The sequence below is a fragment of the Geotrypetes seraphini genome, chromosome 4 (assembly GCF_902459505.1).
Source record: "Geotrypetes seraphini chromosome 4, aGeoSer1.1, whole genome shotgun sequence".
NCBI classification, from domain to species: domain Eukaryota; kingdom Metazoa; phylum Chordata; class Amphibia; order Gymnophiona; family Dermophiidae; genus Geotrypetes; species Geotrypetes seraphini.
This window is the reverse complement of record NC_047087.1, coordinates 286,702,266-286,721,029: the sequence shown is the minus strand read 5'-3', so window position 1 is coordinate 286,721,029 and position 18,764 is coordinate 286,702,266. Positions and strand designations below refer to the sequence as shown.

Genomic DNA, 18,764 nt, shown 5'->3' with positions numbered 1-18,764 from the left:
AGAACTGCTAGCAGTGATTTCATTTGTCACCCTTTCACACTCAATACGTTCAAGAGCCGCACGCAGGTCATTGAATTTACTTTTCCAGATAGAGCTTTCTTGAAATTCCAGTAGCTCCATTTCCAAATTTTGAATATCCAACCACTGTAAGCAGGAAAGATCAAGATCTTCAAATGTGGACTTTTCTGGGGAAGTTATAAATGAAAGGGTTGTTTCCATCTTACGGAACTGAGAAAATCTTTTATGTTTAGTACATTAAAGTGGTTAGTAAAATCTGTAAAGAACATGAGGTTGGTAAGCCAGGCCATGTTGGTGAGTTGAGGATAGTCTTCCCCCTTTTCGTTCATAAATAGCCTAACTTCTTCCAAGCAGGCCACAAATCTCTCTAACACTCGTCCTCTGCTCAGCCACCGGACATTATTGTACATCAGTAAAGTGTTATATTGTGCCTGAACCTCATCAAGAAGGGCTTGAAATTGTCGAAAATTAAGAGCACGCGCCATGATGAAGTTCACCATTTTTGTTACATCTTTGAGGACATCATCAAGTTTTTTGCTGCTTTCTTTGGCGCAGAGAGCCTCTTGATGTATTATGCAGTGAAATTGAATCAGTGGATGTTTTGCTTCCTTAGCAAAGAAATGAATGAATCCCGATGTTGTCCCCACCATGCTATGTGCTCCATTGCTAGTAACTGAAACCACTTTTTCTGGACTTATGTCTAGTGATGAAAAAGCCTCCATCACAGCATTGTGGATATCTATCCCTTGTGTTCTTCCAGGCAAAGACAGCAGTTTTACCAGCTCTTCTCTCATGATGTCACCAGTAGCATAACACAAAATGAGCGCTAGTCTTGCATGGTTAGTAATATCTGTACTTTCATCCAAGCACATGGAATAGAAGGGTGCTTTTTGTAAGTCGCAAGTAAGCTGTTGACTAACATCAGCAGCCATTTGCAGAACCCTATCTTTTGCAGTATTTCTGCTTAGCGGCATCTCAGAGATGCGCTGCACAATTTTATCCTTGTTTTGGAAATCATGGAAGAGTGAATTACTCCCAGCCAAAATTGCCTTTTTGATAAAATCTCCATCAGAGAGGGGCTTACCATGTTTTGCCATGCACAGTGAAATTTGAAAGCTGGCAACTGTAAGATGATTAGTTTTTGAAAGATAGTTGCTAAAACTAAGAGACTGGGAGTGATATTTCTTTAATTTTCCTACAAGGAACTCTTTTCTTTGAGCTAAACCAAGTTCAGCAACACTGTTATGGCTGGTCTCAAAGTGACGTTTGACTCTTGATGTGCGAGACACAACACTTTCATTACACATAATACACAATGCTTTCCCACTGCGTTCAATCACTCCATATGTCTCTGTCCAGGCCTCTTGGAATGGTCTTCCACTATCTGTTTTTGCTTTTTTTGCTGTACTCATTTTCTTTGTTCAAGACTTCAAGTCTACAAAAAGATAAAATTTGTATAATAAAAAAAATCTAATGAAGTGCTGTATACAAATCCGCCCCCATAAAAAATATGTGATTGGGGAATTTTACTAATTGTAGACATCCGTTTTGGTCAAAAAATATACTGTCCGGGTGAAAACCGGACTTGTGCAACCTGAGTGTATGGGAAAAGGACTTTTATTTTTCATTATTGGAGCTTTTGTTATTTTATTATGATGTTTACAAAAGCACTGTGAAGGGCCACATATACACTTTACTGTTTTTTTGCTATATTGAGTTTTCCATAAGGTACAGGGCAGAGGATTAGTGTGCTGGTTGTTCACAGAGAGCCCAGCCCTCCTATCAGCTTACTGAACTTCTCTATGCAATCATCATAAGCAGCTTTTTTATTCCTCGAATTTAGCATGTCCCCCATGGAAGATACAGAGGTTTTTACAGAGGAGCACATTATTAGACACATTAACATCCCCCCATATCCTCACCTCTCTAGCATGGGAGCACTAGGAACTGTTCCTGATTACAGATGTCACATGTGGAGTCACACTACAGCCTCACTGAGTTCCTGTGACAGACTCAGTGTGAAGCTTCTCTTCCTCCCCCCACTTCTCCCTCACACACTGCCTGGCTCATAGGATATTAAGGGGAAGACAGGCAGGCTAAACATCCACTCACAGGACTGCAGCCAGCACAGGAGGATGGGCCGCGGCTCACCGGGACAATGCCCGGTCCTTCCAATGGCCAGTCCAGCCCTGTTGCCAGGTGAGCTGCAAAGCAGACACCGGCACACTCGCCTCCCGCCGCGCCGCATATCTTAATTGCGGACTAGAGAGTTGCGCGGGGACAGAAATCCCATCCGTCCCCACCCGTCCCCGCCAAAGTCTCACCCGTCCCCACCCGTCCCCGAGAGGAATCCCACCCGTCCCCACCCGTCCCCGTGAGGAATCCCTCAGTCCCCACCCGTCCCCGCGAGGATGTCCTCCATCCCCGCCCGTCCCCGTGAGGAATCCCCTCCGTCCCCGCCCGTCCCTATAAACTTCAGAAATAGTTATTTCATTTAATTATGCTACTGAATTAAAGGCTCTGGTAGAAACCCATTTACAAATAAGCAAAAAGACTTCATTAATTTGGAAATATTAATTGGGAAGAATACACACTTTGTAAACGGGTTTCTACCAGAGCCTCTTTTGTTTATAAATTTTTATCAACACAACTAATATACTACTTTATCCTGAAGCAAAAAAAAAGAAAAAAGAAATAGAATTCTTTTCCTACCTTTGTTGCCTGGTTTCTGCTTTCCTCATGTTCTCATTCAGTTCCTTCTATCCACTGTCTCTCTTCCTTCTGCGTCTTCCATTTGCTCTGTTACTGTGCCTCTCCCTTTCTCCCCCCTTCCAAATTGGTCTGGCACCCATCTTCTTCCCTCCACTCCCCCCATAGTCTGGCATCTCTGTCTTCTTCCCTGCCAGCGTCTTCTCCCCACTCTCTCTTCCCCATTTCCTTTCAGCATCCTTCTCCCCCCCCATCTTCCCCATGTCATGTCAGCGTCCTTCTCCCCGCTCTGTCTTCCCCATGGCCTTTCAGCGTCCTTCTCCCCCCCCCCCAGTCTTCCCCATGGCCTTTCAGCGTCCTTCTCCACCCCTTTGTCTTCCCCATGTGCTTTCAGCGTCCTTCTCCTCCCCCCCGTCTTCCCCATGTCCTGTCAGCGTCCTTCTCCCCCTTCTGTCTTCCACAAATGCTTTCAGTGTCCTTCCCCCCACCCCGTCTTCCCCATGGCCTTTCAGCGTCCTTCTCCACCCCTTTGTCTTCCCCAGTGCTTTCAGCGTCCTTCTCCCCCCTCCTTCTCTCCCGCCCCGGGTGCAGCACATCCGGCCAGGTCCCCTTACTTTTGTGGCGCTTCCCCGACCGACAGACCAACAACCTAAATTTTCTTCTTACAGCTGCTGTAAGAAGGTAATTTAGATTCGCGATTAAGGGCAGGGAGGTTTGTCGGACCAGGGCTGTTGTCGGTCGGGTTAGCGCCACAAAAGTAAGGGGACCTGGCTGGCTGTGCTGCACACGGGGCGGGGCGGGGTGGACCGCTCCCCCTCCCTTGGTAGCCACTCGAGCAGCGAGGCTGCTCCTCCTTACCTACCCTGCCTGCAGTACAGAGCCGAACGGAAGTCTTCCCGACGTCAGCCCTCCCTCCCTCCGACGTAAGCGCTGACGTCGGGAAGACTTCCGTTCGGCTCTGTGCTGCAAGCAGAGCAGGTAGGGAGAAAAGCTGCGCGACTTAGTACATCCAGCCCCGCAGGAACCCCGCGACCCTAGGGGGCGTCCCCATGGGATTCCCGCGACCCTAGGGGGCATCCCCACGGGATCCCCGTGACCCGAAGGGGAAACCCGCGGGATGCCCGCTGTCCCCGTGCAGCTCTCGATTGCGGACCTTCCCGCGTGCCAGCTGCAAGGCCTTCACGTGCCACAGGTTCGCCATCGCTGGCCTAAGGCTTATAACATCCCCCAATGTATAAGGTTTTTTATGCCTATGATGAGTTTTACCCCTGAAATATTTTCCCACTGGTCTTCGGGACATTTGGAGCATTGAGATTAGGCATCAAATTAATGCGTCTCAATGGTCACAAATTTGGTCTTGGAGGATGAGATGTACAGTGTCTGCATCTATGAGACAAACTTGGTTTTTTCTTCTTCATAGAGCTTTCTGGACCCCTGTTCGTTTGCAAAAATTAGATTGCTCTAAGTCTAATAGATGCTGTACTGTCATCTTGAGCCTGGGACATTAGATCATCTTTTATTCTATTGTCCATTTATATTATTATTTTGGAAATCAATTTGGCCTCAAATAAATAGGATGTTAGAAAATCCAGTGGCCTTGACATACGATACTATTTTATTTGGCACGTTAATGAGAGCAAAGAGTCAGATTTCTTCAAAAAACAATAAGCTTTTATTTATTTTGACTGGAGTTGCTATTCAACAGATTAAATTAAATTGGAAAGATCATAGCAGATTAAATTACAGCTTCTGGTGGAATTCCGTTTGTCATATCTATAAAATGGAAAGAACATTAGCAACACAGAGAGGATATTTTGGTAAATTTCAGGAGGTGTGGGGACCATTAACAGATTTCTGTAATGAGTAATGAACATTTTCCCAAAGATAAAATAATTGTAATGATGGGATGGGTGTGGGTGGGCAATATTTTAGAAAATCATATAATGTATAAATAATATATGAATATGTTTGGAGTATTAGGGTTGGAATTATGTAAGGGGAAGGTTGGGAGGGGAGGGATCTCAGATCTGGTATTAAGGGACGTAATTAGAAATATTTTTAATATACTGAATTTTATATAATTTAGGTATTAAAAAGGTTGGGAGGGGGTTTTTATTCATTATATTTATGTGGTACATGAAAGTTAATCAAGTGCTGTTGTATAAGTTCAACTGTGTTTCTATGCTACACTTGTTGTAATATGTAAAAATGAATAAAGAATTATAAAAAAAAAGGTGTTTTTGGGAGGGGCTCCGAGGCTTTTTCCTTTGTAACTTCTCACATTGGTTGGCTTAGATGTCTGTAAAGCCTTTGCATTGACAGAAAGTTGATTATTTGCTTCCACTTTATTTTCTACTGCCATATAGGTGCCACCTGCAGCCATAAAGGCTACTGGGGTCGTAGACAGGTGGGTATAGTGAGTTTTGGGGGCTCACCATAACCTATAAGGGAGTTTTAGTGAGATGTTTATCTGGCACCCTTTTTGTGAAGTTCACAGCAGTGCCCTCTAAGGTGCCCCACTGCTCTGTTACCATGTCTCGGTGGCCAGTCCATTACAGGACTGGCTCCTCTCACACCCAGATGGTCTTGTTCTGGGCACTTGGGACTTGGATGAAATTTTGGTTGAAAATGTGGTATAAACATAGACGTCCTGGCATCCCGATGGCCTGATGTCCAGATAGAGAATTTTTACAAATATATATATATTTCTAGATGTATGGTGGTTTGCCTTTAGAAAAAAGGCATTTTCTTACTGTTGACTTTGGACGTCTAGCGCCATACATCCAAATCAGACTTAGACGTATATTTTGAAAATATCCCTCTATGCCCCTAGATATGTGGGCTGAAAGATCTATCAAAAACTTTAAGACTCGCCTATAAACATAGCTCTTTGGGTATTAATTTCCTTCCTGAGCTTGCAGTGGACTACCATTGGGGCAGGTCCCATCCCTGCCTGTGAACTCATTTCTTTGTTTTGTCTTTGGTAGCAAATTAAGTTCCTCTTCTTATTTTGATTTTAGATTGTAAACTGCATGGTCCTGCAAGTCGGTTTAAGCAATGTAGCAAATGATGAATGAATAAATAAATTTCCTTGTTATCTTTTTTTCTGGTTTTGAAACAAACTCCTTGGGCATAGACTCTATCGGTGTCCGGTCAAAAGCGCGCTGGGACAAAGGCGCGCCCAGACAATTGAGCGCAGCTCTAAATTACTGTTTTTAGTGCTCCGATGGGGGGGGGCATGGGGGGAACCCCCCACTTTATTTAATAGACATCGCGGACGTTGTGGGGTGTGTGGGGGGTTGTAACCCCCCACATTTTACTGAAAACTTCACTTTTTCCCTGTTTTTAGGGAAAAAGTTCAGTTTACAGTAAAATGTGGAGGGTTACAACCCCCCAAATCCCCCATAACGCCGGAGCGATGTCTATTAAGTAAACTGGGGGGGTTCCCCAACAAAACCCCCCGTCGGAGCACCTAAAAACTGTAATATAGAGCGGCGCGTGCTGCACTCAATTGTCGGCGCGCGCTTTTGTCTTTCGCGCCGTTGTCTAATGAACCACTATCTGTAGAGTGCAAATTTGATTTCCCTAAACTTATAGCTTCTCAGCTATCGCTGGTCTCATCCTAAGACCCAGCAGTCAGCGAATTTTGTGGTAGCCTTTGAAGATGAGCCCTTTAACATCCACAGGGTATAAATCCTTTCCAAGGCATAATGTTATCTTTTAATCCCCTGTTTTATCAGTTATGTTTTTATTAAATTTATTGTAAACTGCTTAAACGTAATGATAGGTGGTATATCAAATAAATAATAAACTTGAAACTTGAGTTACATTTTCTTAAGTTTTGTTCTGCTATACGCAGTTAAATTGTAAATCAAGGAAGAAGAGAAATATTTTACAGTTTAAGACAACATCATAGAAACAAAATGCAGCTACATATCATGTGACAAAAGTCTCTGCCTAAAATCTGGCTACTTTACCCCCTTTTTACAAAGCGCAGCGCAGTTTTTAGCGCCAGCTGCAGAAGTAACAGCTCAGACGTTCATAGAATTCCTATGAGCGTCTGAGCTGTTACTGATGCAACCGGCCCTAAAAATGCTAGCGTGGCTTTGTAAAGGAGGGGGTTAATTTGGTCTGTCTCCATCTGCTAGAAGGGAAGACATCTCTCATGGTCTGGACTATTAGAGTGAAATACAAAGAAACCTAATTAGCATATATGACTATTGTCCTTTCCGTAGTCTGAAGGCACAATATTTTTAGTACTATTATTACTACTAACCATTTCTAGAGTGCTACTAGACGTATGCAGCGTTGTACAGAGTCATGAAAGAGACAGTCCCTGCTTGAAGGAGCTTACAATCTAAACAGACAAGACAAACAGAATGCCAGGGTGGGGATACAGTTAAGGGGGATGGCTAATCTGCTGGCTAGAGTAGAGAGCAGTGGGCAGTAGGGTTATGAGTTGAAGGTTATATATACTACTACTACTTATTTCAATAGCGCTACAAGACATACGCAGCGATGAACAGTAAACATTCAAGAGACAGTCCCTGCCCAATAGAGCTTACAATCTAATTAAAACAGACAAACAGGACAAGTAGGCAGTTAGGGAGTTTCTCAGAGAGGGATACTCCCCCAAACTGGTAACAGGACAAAAGCGCGCTGACAAACAAGCTCCGACAATTCAGCGCAAGATTTCAGCGCGCCACAGGAAAACCTTCTTTTAAAGGGCTCCGATGAGGGGTGTGGGGAGAAAACCCCCCCCTCTATTTAATAGGGATTGCGCTGCAGTATAATGTGGGGTTACAACCCTCCAAAACCCCCCCAATGCCAGCGTGATCCCTATTAAGTAAAGTGGGGTGTTCCCCACCAACACCCCCCATCGGAGCCCTTTAAAAGAAGGTTTTCCAGCGGCACGCTGAATTGACTGCACTCGTTTGTCGGCGTGCGTTTGTCTCGCACGCTTAAGACTATGAACCCCCCAAACCTATCAAGTAACAAAACTACTATTATACAATTATTCTTTAGCTTAAACTGGTCATATTCTTACCATTCAACAGATCTATTACTTTGTTCAGTGTCTGATTAACCATCTTCCCAAGATTGTCGGAAATCATCCCTCCAAGGACTGAACCAATATCTGCAGAAATAATTTTAATACCATAAAACACTCGGACATAAATACATAGGAAACCGCTGTTGTGGAGAAACTCTTATGATGTGTCAAAGCCATTAAAATGTATCACATCTACCTTAGCAATCTTGTCATGTAAGCGCCATGTCATGCCTTATATCTTTTACCATCTCAACACACTGTCAAATTAAAACCTAAGATTATAACATATTGTGCGCAGAGAACCAAAAGTCATAGATCTAATGACTAGATGACATGGAATTCATTCACAAAATTGGAGTTTCTATGCTCTTCTGTTGGCATTTAAAATTTCAGTCCATCTAATGGAGACTTGTTTGTATATAAATTATTATATTTACAACAGACTTCTTTCAGAAACAAGTAAAGTCCCTAGTCCAAAGCAATATGCAGTTTGTTTAATTTTCTTTGACATATTCAAGTATGTAGGTGTTCTCTGTAAGCAGCAGGATTAATCAGGCACTCAATTGGGAGACATTATCCGATGGCACAAGACAAAAGCCCAGATTCACTAAAGATAGTGACTCGATTGCTGTTGGCCGATTCTCTGGCTAATTTTCAAACTGATTGATTCACTATCAAGTCTGCATGCAAATGATTTGCATGCAAACTCACTGACTCAATCGCTCAGTAAGCAACTGAGACATGCGCAGAGCCCTGACAGTAGTGACAGGAGAAGCAGTCACTGTAGTCAGGGCTTCTGCCGGGTTTTTGCTTTTTTTTTTTTAATGGCACAGATATTTTGCGTGTATTATACACGCAAAATATCTGCCCAATAAAAAAAAAAATGAAATACCCCCCGACAAAGCGCCCCTCCCAACCCAAAAAAGTGGCAGGAGAGATGCCAACTCCCTCCTGCCACCAGACGCTACCCCCCCCGGCGCACGAATATGGCAGGAGGGATGCTCACTCCCTCCTGCTGTAGGGCCTCACTCATGCTGAACTGATAAAGCAGGAAGGGTGCCCTCTTTCTCCTGCCACCAGACACTCCCCCCCTGCATGAATATGGAAGGAGGGATGCCCACTCCCTCCTGCCATCGGCACCGCTCCCAGCCCGCCGAACTAATATGGCAGGAGGGATGCCCATTCCTTCCTGCCATCAGGCCTCCCCTCCCTCCCCCCATATCTTTAAGTTGGGAGCAGAAGGGGTGCTCAGTCCCTCCTGCTCCTCTGCCTGCCGCCGTCAGCAATGCGGGCCTTAGGGAGTGGGCATCCCTTCTGCCATATTCGCACGGGGTGTGTGGTGTCACGGCAATTTGTCAGGGGGGGCGTGCGATTGTCAGTGGGTCATTGGGGAGGTGAGACAGTGGGGGAATTTTTTTTTTTTAAATTAATGGGACAGATATTTTGTGTGTGTAATACATGCAAAACATCTGTGCCATTAAAAAACATTTTTTTTAAAATTCCAGCAGACCAGTACAGCAATTCCTTGTTTTCTATATTGTTCAGGTACACTTTTTTTTCTTTTTTAAGAAATGGTCAAACAACAAGTGAATTCTGCCACGAATTTAACAGCCTTGCAGAAGGCCAGGGATAGAAACAGCAACAGGTTGCATTTGGTGCCTCAAAATATTTTTAAAAAGCCAAAAATATCTGCCCTTGGTTTACCATCCTGTTGTAAGGGAAAAGACACTTCCTTAGCCATTTTCTGACTAAGCCCTGGATAAGAGATGATCTCATATGAAAACTTATTCCTGGTTGGAGGAAGAAACATGTCATATGGAATTCTGTAGAATCCTTTTTAGCATAATCAAACGATGGAGACGGTCTCTCCGACAATAAGCATTAGAACCTAGGGAAGATGGTATAGAAGCAAATGCTTCTGGGCAGGGGTAACTTCTGTGAAATAATAAAGCACCTCTGAATACTCCTGGAAAAAGTGACATTATGCAAGTGTACGTTTCTGCATATTTGACGTATGCACTTCTGTAAGCTACCTAGAATGGTTTTTTAGTTCGGGATACACATTTTTTAAATAAATAACACTGGATTTTACAAATCCGCAGTAGAGTTTTTATCACCGGCCGGCGAGGTAAATGCTCCAACGCTCACAGAATTCCTATGAACGTCGGAGCATTTACTTCGCTGGCCCGAAGTTGAAACCTCTACCCTGGCTTTGTAAAAGGAGCCCTAAATCTTTACAGAAGCTCCCAATAAACTCACTGAACATTTTTTTTGTTGCAGGAATGAATGCAGTTGTACCAGAACAGGAATAGACAGATTAATCAGTAACTGAATAGCACTGAAGTTTTAGGAGGACTCCATCGCATAGAGGTGGTGGGGGAAGGGCTGAATAATTCTCACACTGTGTCCAGGGGTTTCTGCACAGCATAAAAGTGAACTAAGCCAAAGATGGAGCTCTATAGCAGTTGGCATCCCTTCTGGCTGTGGGAGGCACTCTGATGGCAGCTGTGCTACAAACCTAGGAGACTTTGGGGTCAGCTTTTCTTAGTTCAGAGACAATCAGTAATCCCCTTGGGCAGTATGATGATCACAATGCCCAGAAGCTGAAGGCTATGCCATGAAATATTCTTGACTTCTATACACAGCTTTACTGTGACTGCAGAGGTAACTCTTGATTTTTTTTTCCTTTTCAAGATGTCTCTTTGCCTCAAAATGGTCTTGAAGTCAATTCAGATTTATATAGTCAAATGCAATACTTGTCTTCTTGAAAATGGTCAGCACCCAGACCTTTAGTGTGTCAAGCTTTTAGATTTTTCCGCCATACTGCGGGTAAGGATAAAACCCCCAACAAAAAAATGTTGTCTTGAGATTAAAAAAAGCAAATAAACAATGCAGCAAATACTTATTATAAAGAGGGAGAACTTTGACTCTCATTCACTTACTTGAATGGAAAAAATAAAACCGAGATGCTGAGGAGGCTGCTGTGTGTGGGAAGGGCTACACATACTCAAAACTCAAGCTCTGAGCTATGGAGTGAGCGGTTCTGTCTCTGCACTGTCAGATGGAGTCACCCAATTGTATTCCTGATCAATGCTGCTTTCTGATAGAAAATCCATTACTTTGGGGGGGGGGTTGACCTGACGATTCCTCCACTCTTCCAACTCTACTGGGATCCCAACACCCTAAGTTTTCATTTGTAACTACTATACCTGGATGTTTTAACACACCTATCCTTCTACTATTCCTAGTCTGGTCATTGCAGCACTGCCCCTAAGGATGTAACATCCCCAATCCCAGCTAATCAAGGGTAGAAACATCCCAAACCCTGGCATTGAACTGGAAACCCTTAATAACCCAGTGCCACTGACCCACCAAGTCAGTCCCCTATTGATTTCTAAATTCAAAAAAAAAATTTTAATATCTTTTACTGCACTGCTTTGGAAGATCACATGCACTTTTCATTTTCCCATCTGTACAGGGTTATAAAAGTAAGAAATTTTTTGATCGTACACTTTCATACCAAGCAGCAACTCATGACAAAGATTTTAAAATGTTATTGCTTACATCTTGCTCTTATGAACATTTTAGAAATCAGTTGAAAACCTCTCTTTTTAAAACACCTGACTAAACATTGTGCATTTTTTTGTAACTTTTTCAATTATAACCTTTTCTAAACCGCATGGAACTTATGGTCTAGAAATTTGGTGTTCTGTTATATTAATAATAATAACAATAATAATAATAATAATAGTAACAGTTTATATACTTTTACTCACTGCACATTAGAGAAAAGACCATACCTCCATTCTGACAGATGCAGTAGGTTAGCAAGTTCTACTAGTGAATCCCATGTGCAATTAAAAGATTTTTAATCCCTTATTTCTCCTTTACCTCTCCCTTCAATCTAGATCAGAGGTGTCAGTCGGTCCTCGAGGGCCGGAATCCAGTAGGGTTTTCAGGATTTCCCCAATGAATATGCATGAGATCTATTTGCATGCACTGCTTTCATTGTATGCTAATAGATCTCATGCATATTCATTGGGGAAATCCTGAAAACCCAGCTGGATTGCGGCCCTCAAGAACCGACTTTTACACCTGTGGTCTAGATCAATGGTTCTCAACCCAGTTCTCAGGACATACCTAGCCAGTCATGTTTTCAGGCTAACCTTACTGAATATGCATTAGATAGATTTGAATACAATAGAGGTAGCAGGCATGTAAATTTCTCTCATGCATATTCATTAGGGGTATCCTGAAAACCTGATTGGCCAGGTGAGTCTCGAGGACTGGCTTGAGAAACCTTGGTCTAGAAAAGATCAATGTTCTCACGTCTTCTGTATTTCTTTATCCTTCCACACCGTCTTCTCCTCTTTTCTCCCACTCTCCTGTTCCCTGCCCCCCTTCCTTTAACTCCTTGCTCACCTCCCTCTCTCCCATCTCTCCCCTCCTCTTCCCGTGCTCCCCCTGCTCCCCCCTCCCCTTCTCTCTTTCTACATCTTCTCACCTGTCTCTTCTTCGAATGCCTATAATTTTATTATCCTGTAGCTTTATTGTGAATGTCAATTGTAACCCTGTTCTGAGTTCCCGGGATAGAAATCTAAACAAATAAATAAATAAAATAATTGATGCTCTCCACTTTTTTAATATCTGTAAAACTTCCGTCAGGGCACAAAAGAGAAACTCCACAAGCAGTACAAGGCAACTGAAACAGTGCAGATGACAGACAAAAACAGAGAGCGGTTTAGATAGTCTTCTTGATGTATTTCATTTGCAGTTTTCAACCGTAATGCCTTCATTTGGAATTCATTCCGACATACCTCAAGACTCCTGATGCAGAAACTTTAAGCCAAAACACGGTCTGTGCCAAGTACTTTTTGGTTCAGTTTGTTTGCTATCTTCACTGTTTCTGTTACAAAGGAGAAACTACCAATATCTGCAGTCCTGTTTTGGTACTTACTGGTGAGGCTGTTGTTTGTCTTCTCTATTGGCTGCTCACTAGCACCGACAACAATATCAATATCCTGGAAAGGAAGGAGGGGAGAAGGAAGCACTGAAACTCCAAGAAGACATCAGAAAAGTAAGAAATATGCATTGCTGTCAAACTCAGGGCCAAATACCAGGTTCTAGCAGTCGCAGGAGGGAAGGGTCTCCCTGGATATTAGAGAACAAGCAGGCACTGCTTAATAATAATAATAATAATTTTATTTTTGTATACCGCCATACCCAGGGAGTTCTAGGCGATTCACAACAGATAGATGAGTTACATACAGTGCAGTTGAAAAAGAAGTATATAACAAGTCAATCGAAGGGTCAAACTAATTTAAATTGAAAATTTAAGTAAGGAAGGACTAATACAGAGCATATATGGTATTTACCGTAAAAGAGTTCAATAGAATTTGTGAGAAGGGGGAGCCAAGCATATTGTAAGAGAGGAGGGGACAGGGATCGTTGGGAGGGGGGGAGGAGGGGGAAAAAGTAAAGAAAGGTGGGCCGTGTTGATACCATTTGCACCGGAGTCAAAGGCTGTGCTCCTATGGACTTAGCGCCTTCCTGAGATAAATCCATAATATCAGTTGGATGAGCAAATTGTGAAAGAGTTTGATGATTCCCCATTCCTAGGTGAGTCAACTAAACTCCCAGAAGAATTAAGTATCGGTTGAAGAGGAGGTGACGGTTCCCCAGAGGAGAAAGACACAGTTTGAGATGATATGATTACCTTGTCTTCTATCAATGGTGAAAATAGGGGTTGAAGATGTCTGTCCATTGGTCCTGAGGTCAGCTGAGATGGTACAATTTTAGCTTTCCTCTTCCCCATTATGAAGCACAACAATAATCCCCTGAACTCTGCTCCTTGTGGCTCCAAAGGGCTCATAAGGGGCACAACCTGCCCCTTTGGCCATGCCCTTTCAGTCATGCGACTGTGAGCCATGCACCATGGCTCACAGCTGATTAATATACTTTCCACCGGGAGAGCTTAGGTGGCTGTGAGGAAGCCTGCCCGATGCTCCAGTAGCGGCTCACACACTTGCGGCTCACAGCTGATTAATATACTCTCCACCAGGTGAACTTAGGTGGCTGTGGGGAAGCCTGCCCGATCTCCCACTGCTCCTGTAGCAGCTCCTCTTATTTCTATCTGTACAATTGCAATGCTTGATGTATCTTTATAAATCTTGCTTTTCTGTAATATTATGCCTATTTCTGCACAATATATATATTCTTTATGCAATCACTCTTAGCTGTCTTTGTCAGTAATTTTACTGCCTAATGAATCTTCAAAGAGGATATCGAACCCGCGGCCTGACGGATTGAAAGGCCACCACAGTATATCATTGGGGCTTATTTGCTTCAACATTACCCCTCAAGATTCTTACATTTTGGGGGAAAAATCTTACATCCTTCTAACCAAATGTCAGCCTGCCTCATGTAATATAGGATCTACAGTATATTAATAGTACACAAACAAGATAGATTTTAAGAGACATGGAGACTTAGATATTTTAAGTTCTCCACCTTCCCCTCCTAGAAAAAGGTGCCTGCCCTTCACTTCTCCAAACCCTCCATGAATCTTAATACTTCAGATTTATCATAGTTTATAGTGAAACCTTATAGTACAGTAAAATGATTCAGAATGATAGACAAAGTACCCTTGGGAGTGCCAACCATTGCCAAGATATCATCCACAAACAATGCCAAATTAAATTCATGATGCGTCAAGGGGAGGTAACATATTCTGCTTTCCCTATATCTAGGATGTGCCAGTAGAAGTGTGGATTCTGTGAGAGAAAAACTGCTTTAAGATATGCAGAACTGCGAGTGTATTTATTCTTTAAGTTTGATATTAAAGAAACCTGTTTAAAAACCACAAGAGTCCAGCCTAGTAATATTTGGGCTACAAATTTAAAGAATTTAAGCTGGTTGACAATTACTCAGAGCCAGTGAGAAGTCTTCACAACCACAATCACCTTGGTAAAGGTGTGAGGTGCCGTTGCTAGGCCAAATGGGAGTGCCAAGAATTGGAAATGCTGCTTCAGCACATGAAATCACAAGTACCTTCTGTGGGCCGGGAAAATAGGAAAGTGGAGATAGGCCTTCATTAAATCGAGGCAGGCAAGAAATTCCCCTGGTGCCACATTCCCTATGACTGACTGAACGGTCTTCTTATGGAAGTGCAGCACTTTCAGGGCCACATTGACTGACTTGAGGTCCAGGATTGGTCTCCAGTCCTCTGAGCCTTTCTTCAGCACAATGAAGTATATGGAGTATCTGACCGAGCCCGATTCTTCATCCAGGACCGGTTCTATAGCACGAAAATCCAGCAGCCTTTGCACCATTGCCCAGAATCTGAATGCTCTCTCTGGTTGGCTGGCTGGAAAATCTATAAAGTAGTCTGGAAGGGGTGCACAGAACTTGATTTTGTAACCGTCCTGAACAACCTATAGGACCTAAGGGTCTACATCAATCTGAGCCCAGACCAATCAAAAAGCAGACAGCATGCCCCTATCTGGTGGGGGCTCAGCCCTTGTCCTGGCATTTTTGTGATTTCTTAGAGGCTGGGAAGGAGCGAGAGACAGAAGTTAGTTGTCTTCCGACTCCGCTGGATCTCAGACCTGATCCCTGAAAGGACTTCTGCATTGTTTGGCCTGCTGTATAAAGATGGAATCTTCGAGAGCCTCAAAAATTGTCCCATCCTAGACTCCTAGCCATCCAGGGTCTGCTGTCTGGTAAGGCCTTGGGACGACGATCCGTTAACACTTGCTATCAGGTCATCCAGACCCTTACCAAGCCACACTGAGCATCTGCCCCTGAAAAGGGAGCATGCTCAGCGTGGCTTTATAGGCCAAATCTCCTGCCCACTGTCTAATCCAGAGCATTCGTCGAGCAGAGACTGCAAAGGCCGACACCTTGCCCATAACTCTGTTATCATACAGAGCATCTGATATATAATTCACCCCAGATAGGAGCATTTAAGGATTCTCATTGTCTTCTGGGACAGAGGCTTGAGACTGGTGGTGTGGCAACCATGTGCGACAAAGGAGGCTGCAGTTGCCGTTTTAATCCTTAGGGCCAAGGCTTCAAATTTCCTCTTGAGGAGGAAGTCCACTTTACGGTCCTGAGAATCCTTTAACATCACACCTTGCCAAAAATCATAAAACCACAGAGCAAAGCAGAAACACTTCTGAGCAACTTGTTTACAGAAAACAAACTGAGGGGGCAGGAGCAGCTTCCTAGGAAGGAGACAGAATTGAAAAGATGATTGACAGTTTTCTGCAATTTGCAGGTTCAGATGTAAAGACCTACAGGTTCAGGACCACTAGACACATTGCACTAGAAATAGGGTTACCATATGGCTTCAGAAAAAGGAGGATGGATTGAGACATCCAGATTTTACTTCCACTGAAAGCAATACAAGGAGGACAGATAGAAACACCTGGGTTTTACTTCCATTGAAAGCAATGAACGTAAAACCTGGATGTCTCAATCCATCCTCTTTTCCCTAACCCTAATTAGAAACCTTCTTTATCCTACTGGCCATTCCTCTCCCTATGCACCCTAGCATCCTTCTAACTTTCACCATCACTTTTTCAACCTATTTAGCCACCTTAAAATCACCACATACTATCACACCCAAGACCCGTGCACAAAAGTCCTTCACTGAAAGGGACCATAGCTGAACTGCTTCAACTAATAGCCAATCTATCGATCAAATCGGGAAAGATTCCAGAAGACTGGAAGGTGGCGAATGTTACACCGATCTTCAAGAAAGGTTTGAGGGGAGATCCGGGGAACTACAGACCGGTGAGTCTGACCTCGGTACCGGGAAAGATGGTAGAGTCACTGTTAAAGGACAGCATCATTGATCACCTTGACGGACACGGGCTGATGAGGACCAATCAGCACGGTTTTAGCAAAGGCAGATCTTGTTTGATGAACTTGCTGCACTTCTTTGAGGGAGTAAACAGACAGATAGACAAGGGCGATCCAGTCGACATTGTATATCTGGATTTTCAGAAGGCGTTCGACAAGGTTCCGCATGAACGACTACTTCGGAAAATTGCAAGCCATGGAATTGAGGGTGAAATACTCACGTGGATTAAAAATTGGCTGGAGCATAGGAAACAGAGAGTGGGGGTAAATGGACAATACTTGGACTGGAAGAGTGTCACCAGTGGGGTGCCACAGGGCTCGGTGTTTGGAACCGTGCTCTTTAACATCTTTATAAATGATCTGGACATAGTTATGATGAGCGAGGTGATTAAATTTGCAGATGATACGAAGTTATTCAGAGTAGTAAAGACGCAGGGGGATTACGAAGATCTGCAACGTGACATAATCAAGCTCAAGGAATGGGCATCGACATGGCAGATGAGGTTCAACATGCACAAGTGTAAAGTGATGCATGTCGGTAACAAAAATCTCATGCACGAATACAGGATGTCCGGGGCGGTACTTGGAGAGACCTCCCAAGAAAGGGACTTGGGAGTTCTGATCGACAAGTCGATGAAGCTGTCCACACAATGTGCAGTGGCGGCAGCAAAAAGGGCAAACAGAATGCTAGGAATGATAACGAAGGGGATCACGAACAGATCAGAGAAGGTTATCATGCCGCTGTACCGGGCCATGGTACGCCCTCACCTGGAGTACTGCGTCCAGCACTGGTCTCCATACATGAAGAAGGACACGGTAATACTCAAAAGGGTCCAGAGAAGAGCGACTAAGATGGTTAAGGGGCTGGAGGAGCTGCCGTACAGCGAAAGATTAGGGAAACTGGGCCTCTTCTCCCTTGAACAGAGGAGATTGAGAGGGGACATGATCGAAACATTCTAGATAAGGACAGGTTGTTCACACTCTCCAAGGTAGGGAGAACAAGAGGGCACTCTCTAAAGTTGAAAGGGGATAGATTCCATACAAATGTAAAGAAGTTTTTCTTCACCCAGAGAGTGGTAGAAAGCTGGAACGCTCTTCCAGAGGCTGTTATAGGGGAAAACACTCTCCAAGGATTCAAGACAAAGTTAGACAAGTTTCTGCTGAACAGTAACGTGCGCTGGTGGGGCTAGTCTCAGTTAGGGTGCTGGTCTTGGACCAGAGGGCCGCCGCGTGAGCGGACTGCTGGGCATGATGGACCACTGGTCTGACTCAGCAGTGGCAATTCTTATGTTTTTATGTTATTACCCCCTAAACTGTATGCATTACCTAAAGTTAATCACTTACCTAGACCACAGATCTTATCACCTTTCGCCCAAAACTGCAACAAAGTATGACATTTGAGAAGGAAAAAGGGAAGGTGTGGCTCATTGGTACAGCTACTGCCTCTGTACCCAGAGGTTGTGAGATCAAATCCCAGTGCTGCTCCTTTTGACCCTGGGTAGTCACTTAATCCTCCAGTGCCCACCGCTTTGAGTGTCAACTTTGAAATGCCAAAGTCACAAAAAGGCAGCATACAAGTCCCCATTTCCCTTTCTTAAAAGATGATTCCTTTTTCACATTTTTAATCAGATTATGCTAGTCGCAGAGGGAAAAAATTTAGAAAGGCTTAGCAAGATGTAAAGTAAGACGACTGCAGAACTTTCTCAAGGAATACTAATGCCTTGCTCACAGCTAGCAAGGTTATTCAATCCTAAGCATTAGTAAACAGTTGATGAACATTTCAAAACCCACAATAGAACTGGGAAAGAAGATAAACCGGTGAAAGAAAAAGATTAAAGGTTTTTTTCATACACATACAGGCCATACTTCACAAAAACTGCTGTTAACTGTACCATCAGTCCTCCCCCTCCAAAAAAAAAAACAAACCCCCCCCCCCCAGAAATCAATTAATGATTATTCATCTTCTACTGTTGCCACAGATAAATTCTACTTATTCTTAGGAAAATATTGCAAGATTAATGAATGCTTACCTCTAAATCCTCAAGGATTGCAAAACAAGAAACAAACAAACAAAAAAAACCAACAACAAATCTCAATGACTTCAACATAATATATGTGA

The 18,764-nt window shown here is 43.5% G+C and overlaps 1 protein-coding gene across 9 annotated transcripts in view; it reads right to left on the bottom strand.

The window, feature by feature from the left end:
* The window catches only part of LOC117358641 (prominin-1-A-like), a 256,473-nt gene that overhangs the window by 142,916 nt on the left and 94,793 nt on the right, over positions 1-18,764 (bottom strand). For all 9 annotated transcript variants that reach the window (XM_033940092.1, XM_033940091.1, XM_033940084.1 and 6 more), the window contains 2 exons: positions 12,738-12,801; positions 7,775-7,864 (listed from right to left, as the gene is read on the bottom strand). In XM_033940092.1, coding sequence (XP_033795983.1) covers positions 7,775-7,864; positions 12,738-12,801 — 154 coding nt within the window. The remainder of the gene's footprint in view (positions 1-7,774; positions 7,865-12,737; positions 12,802-18,764) is intronic.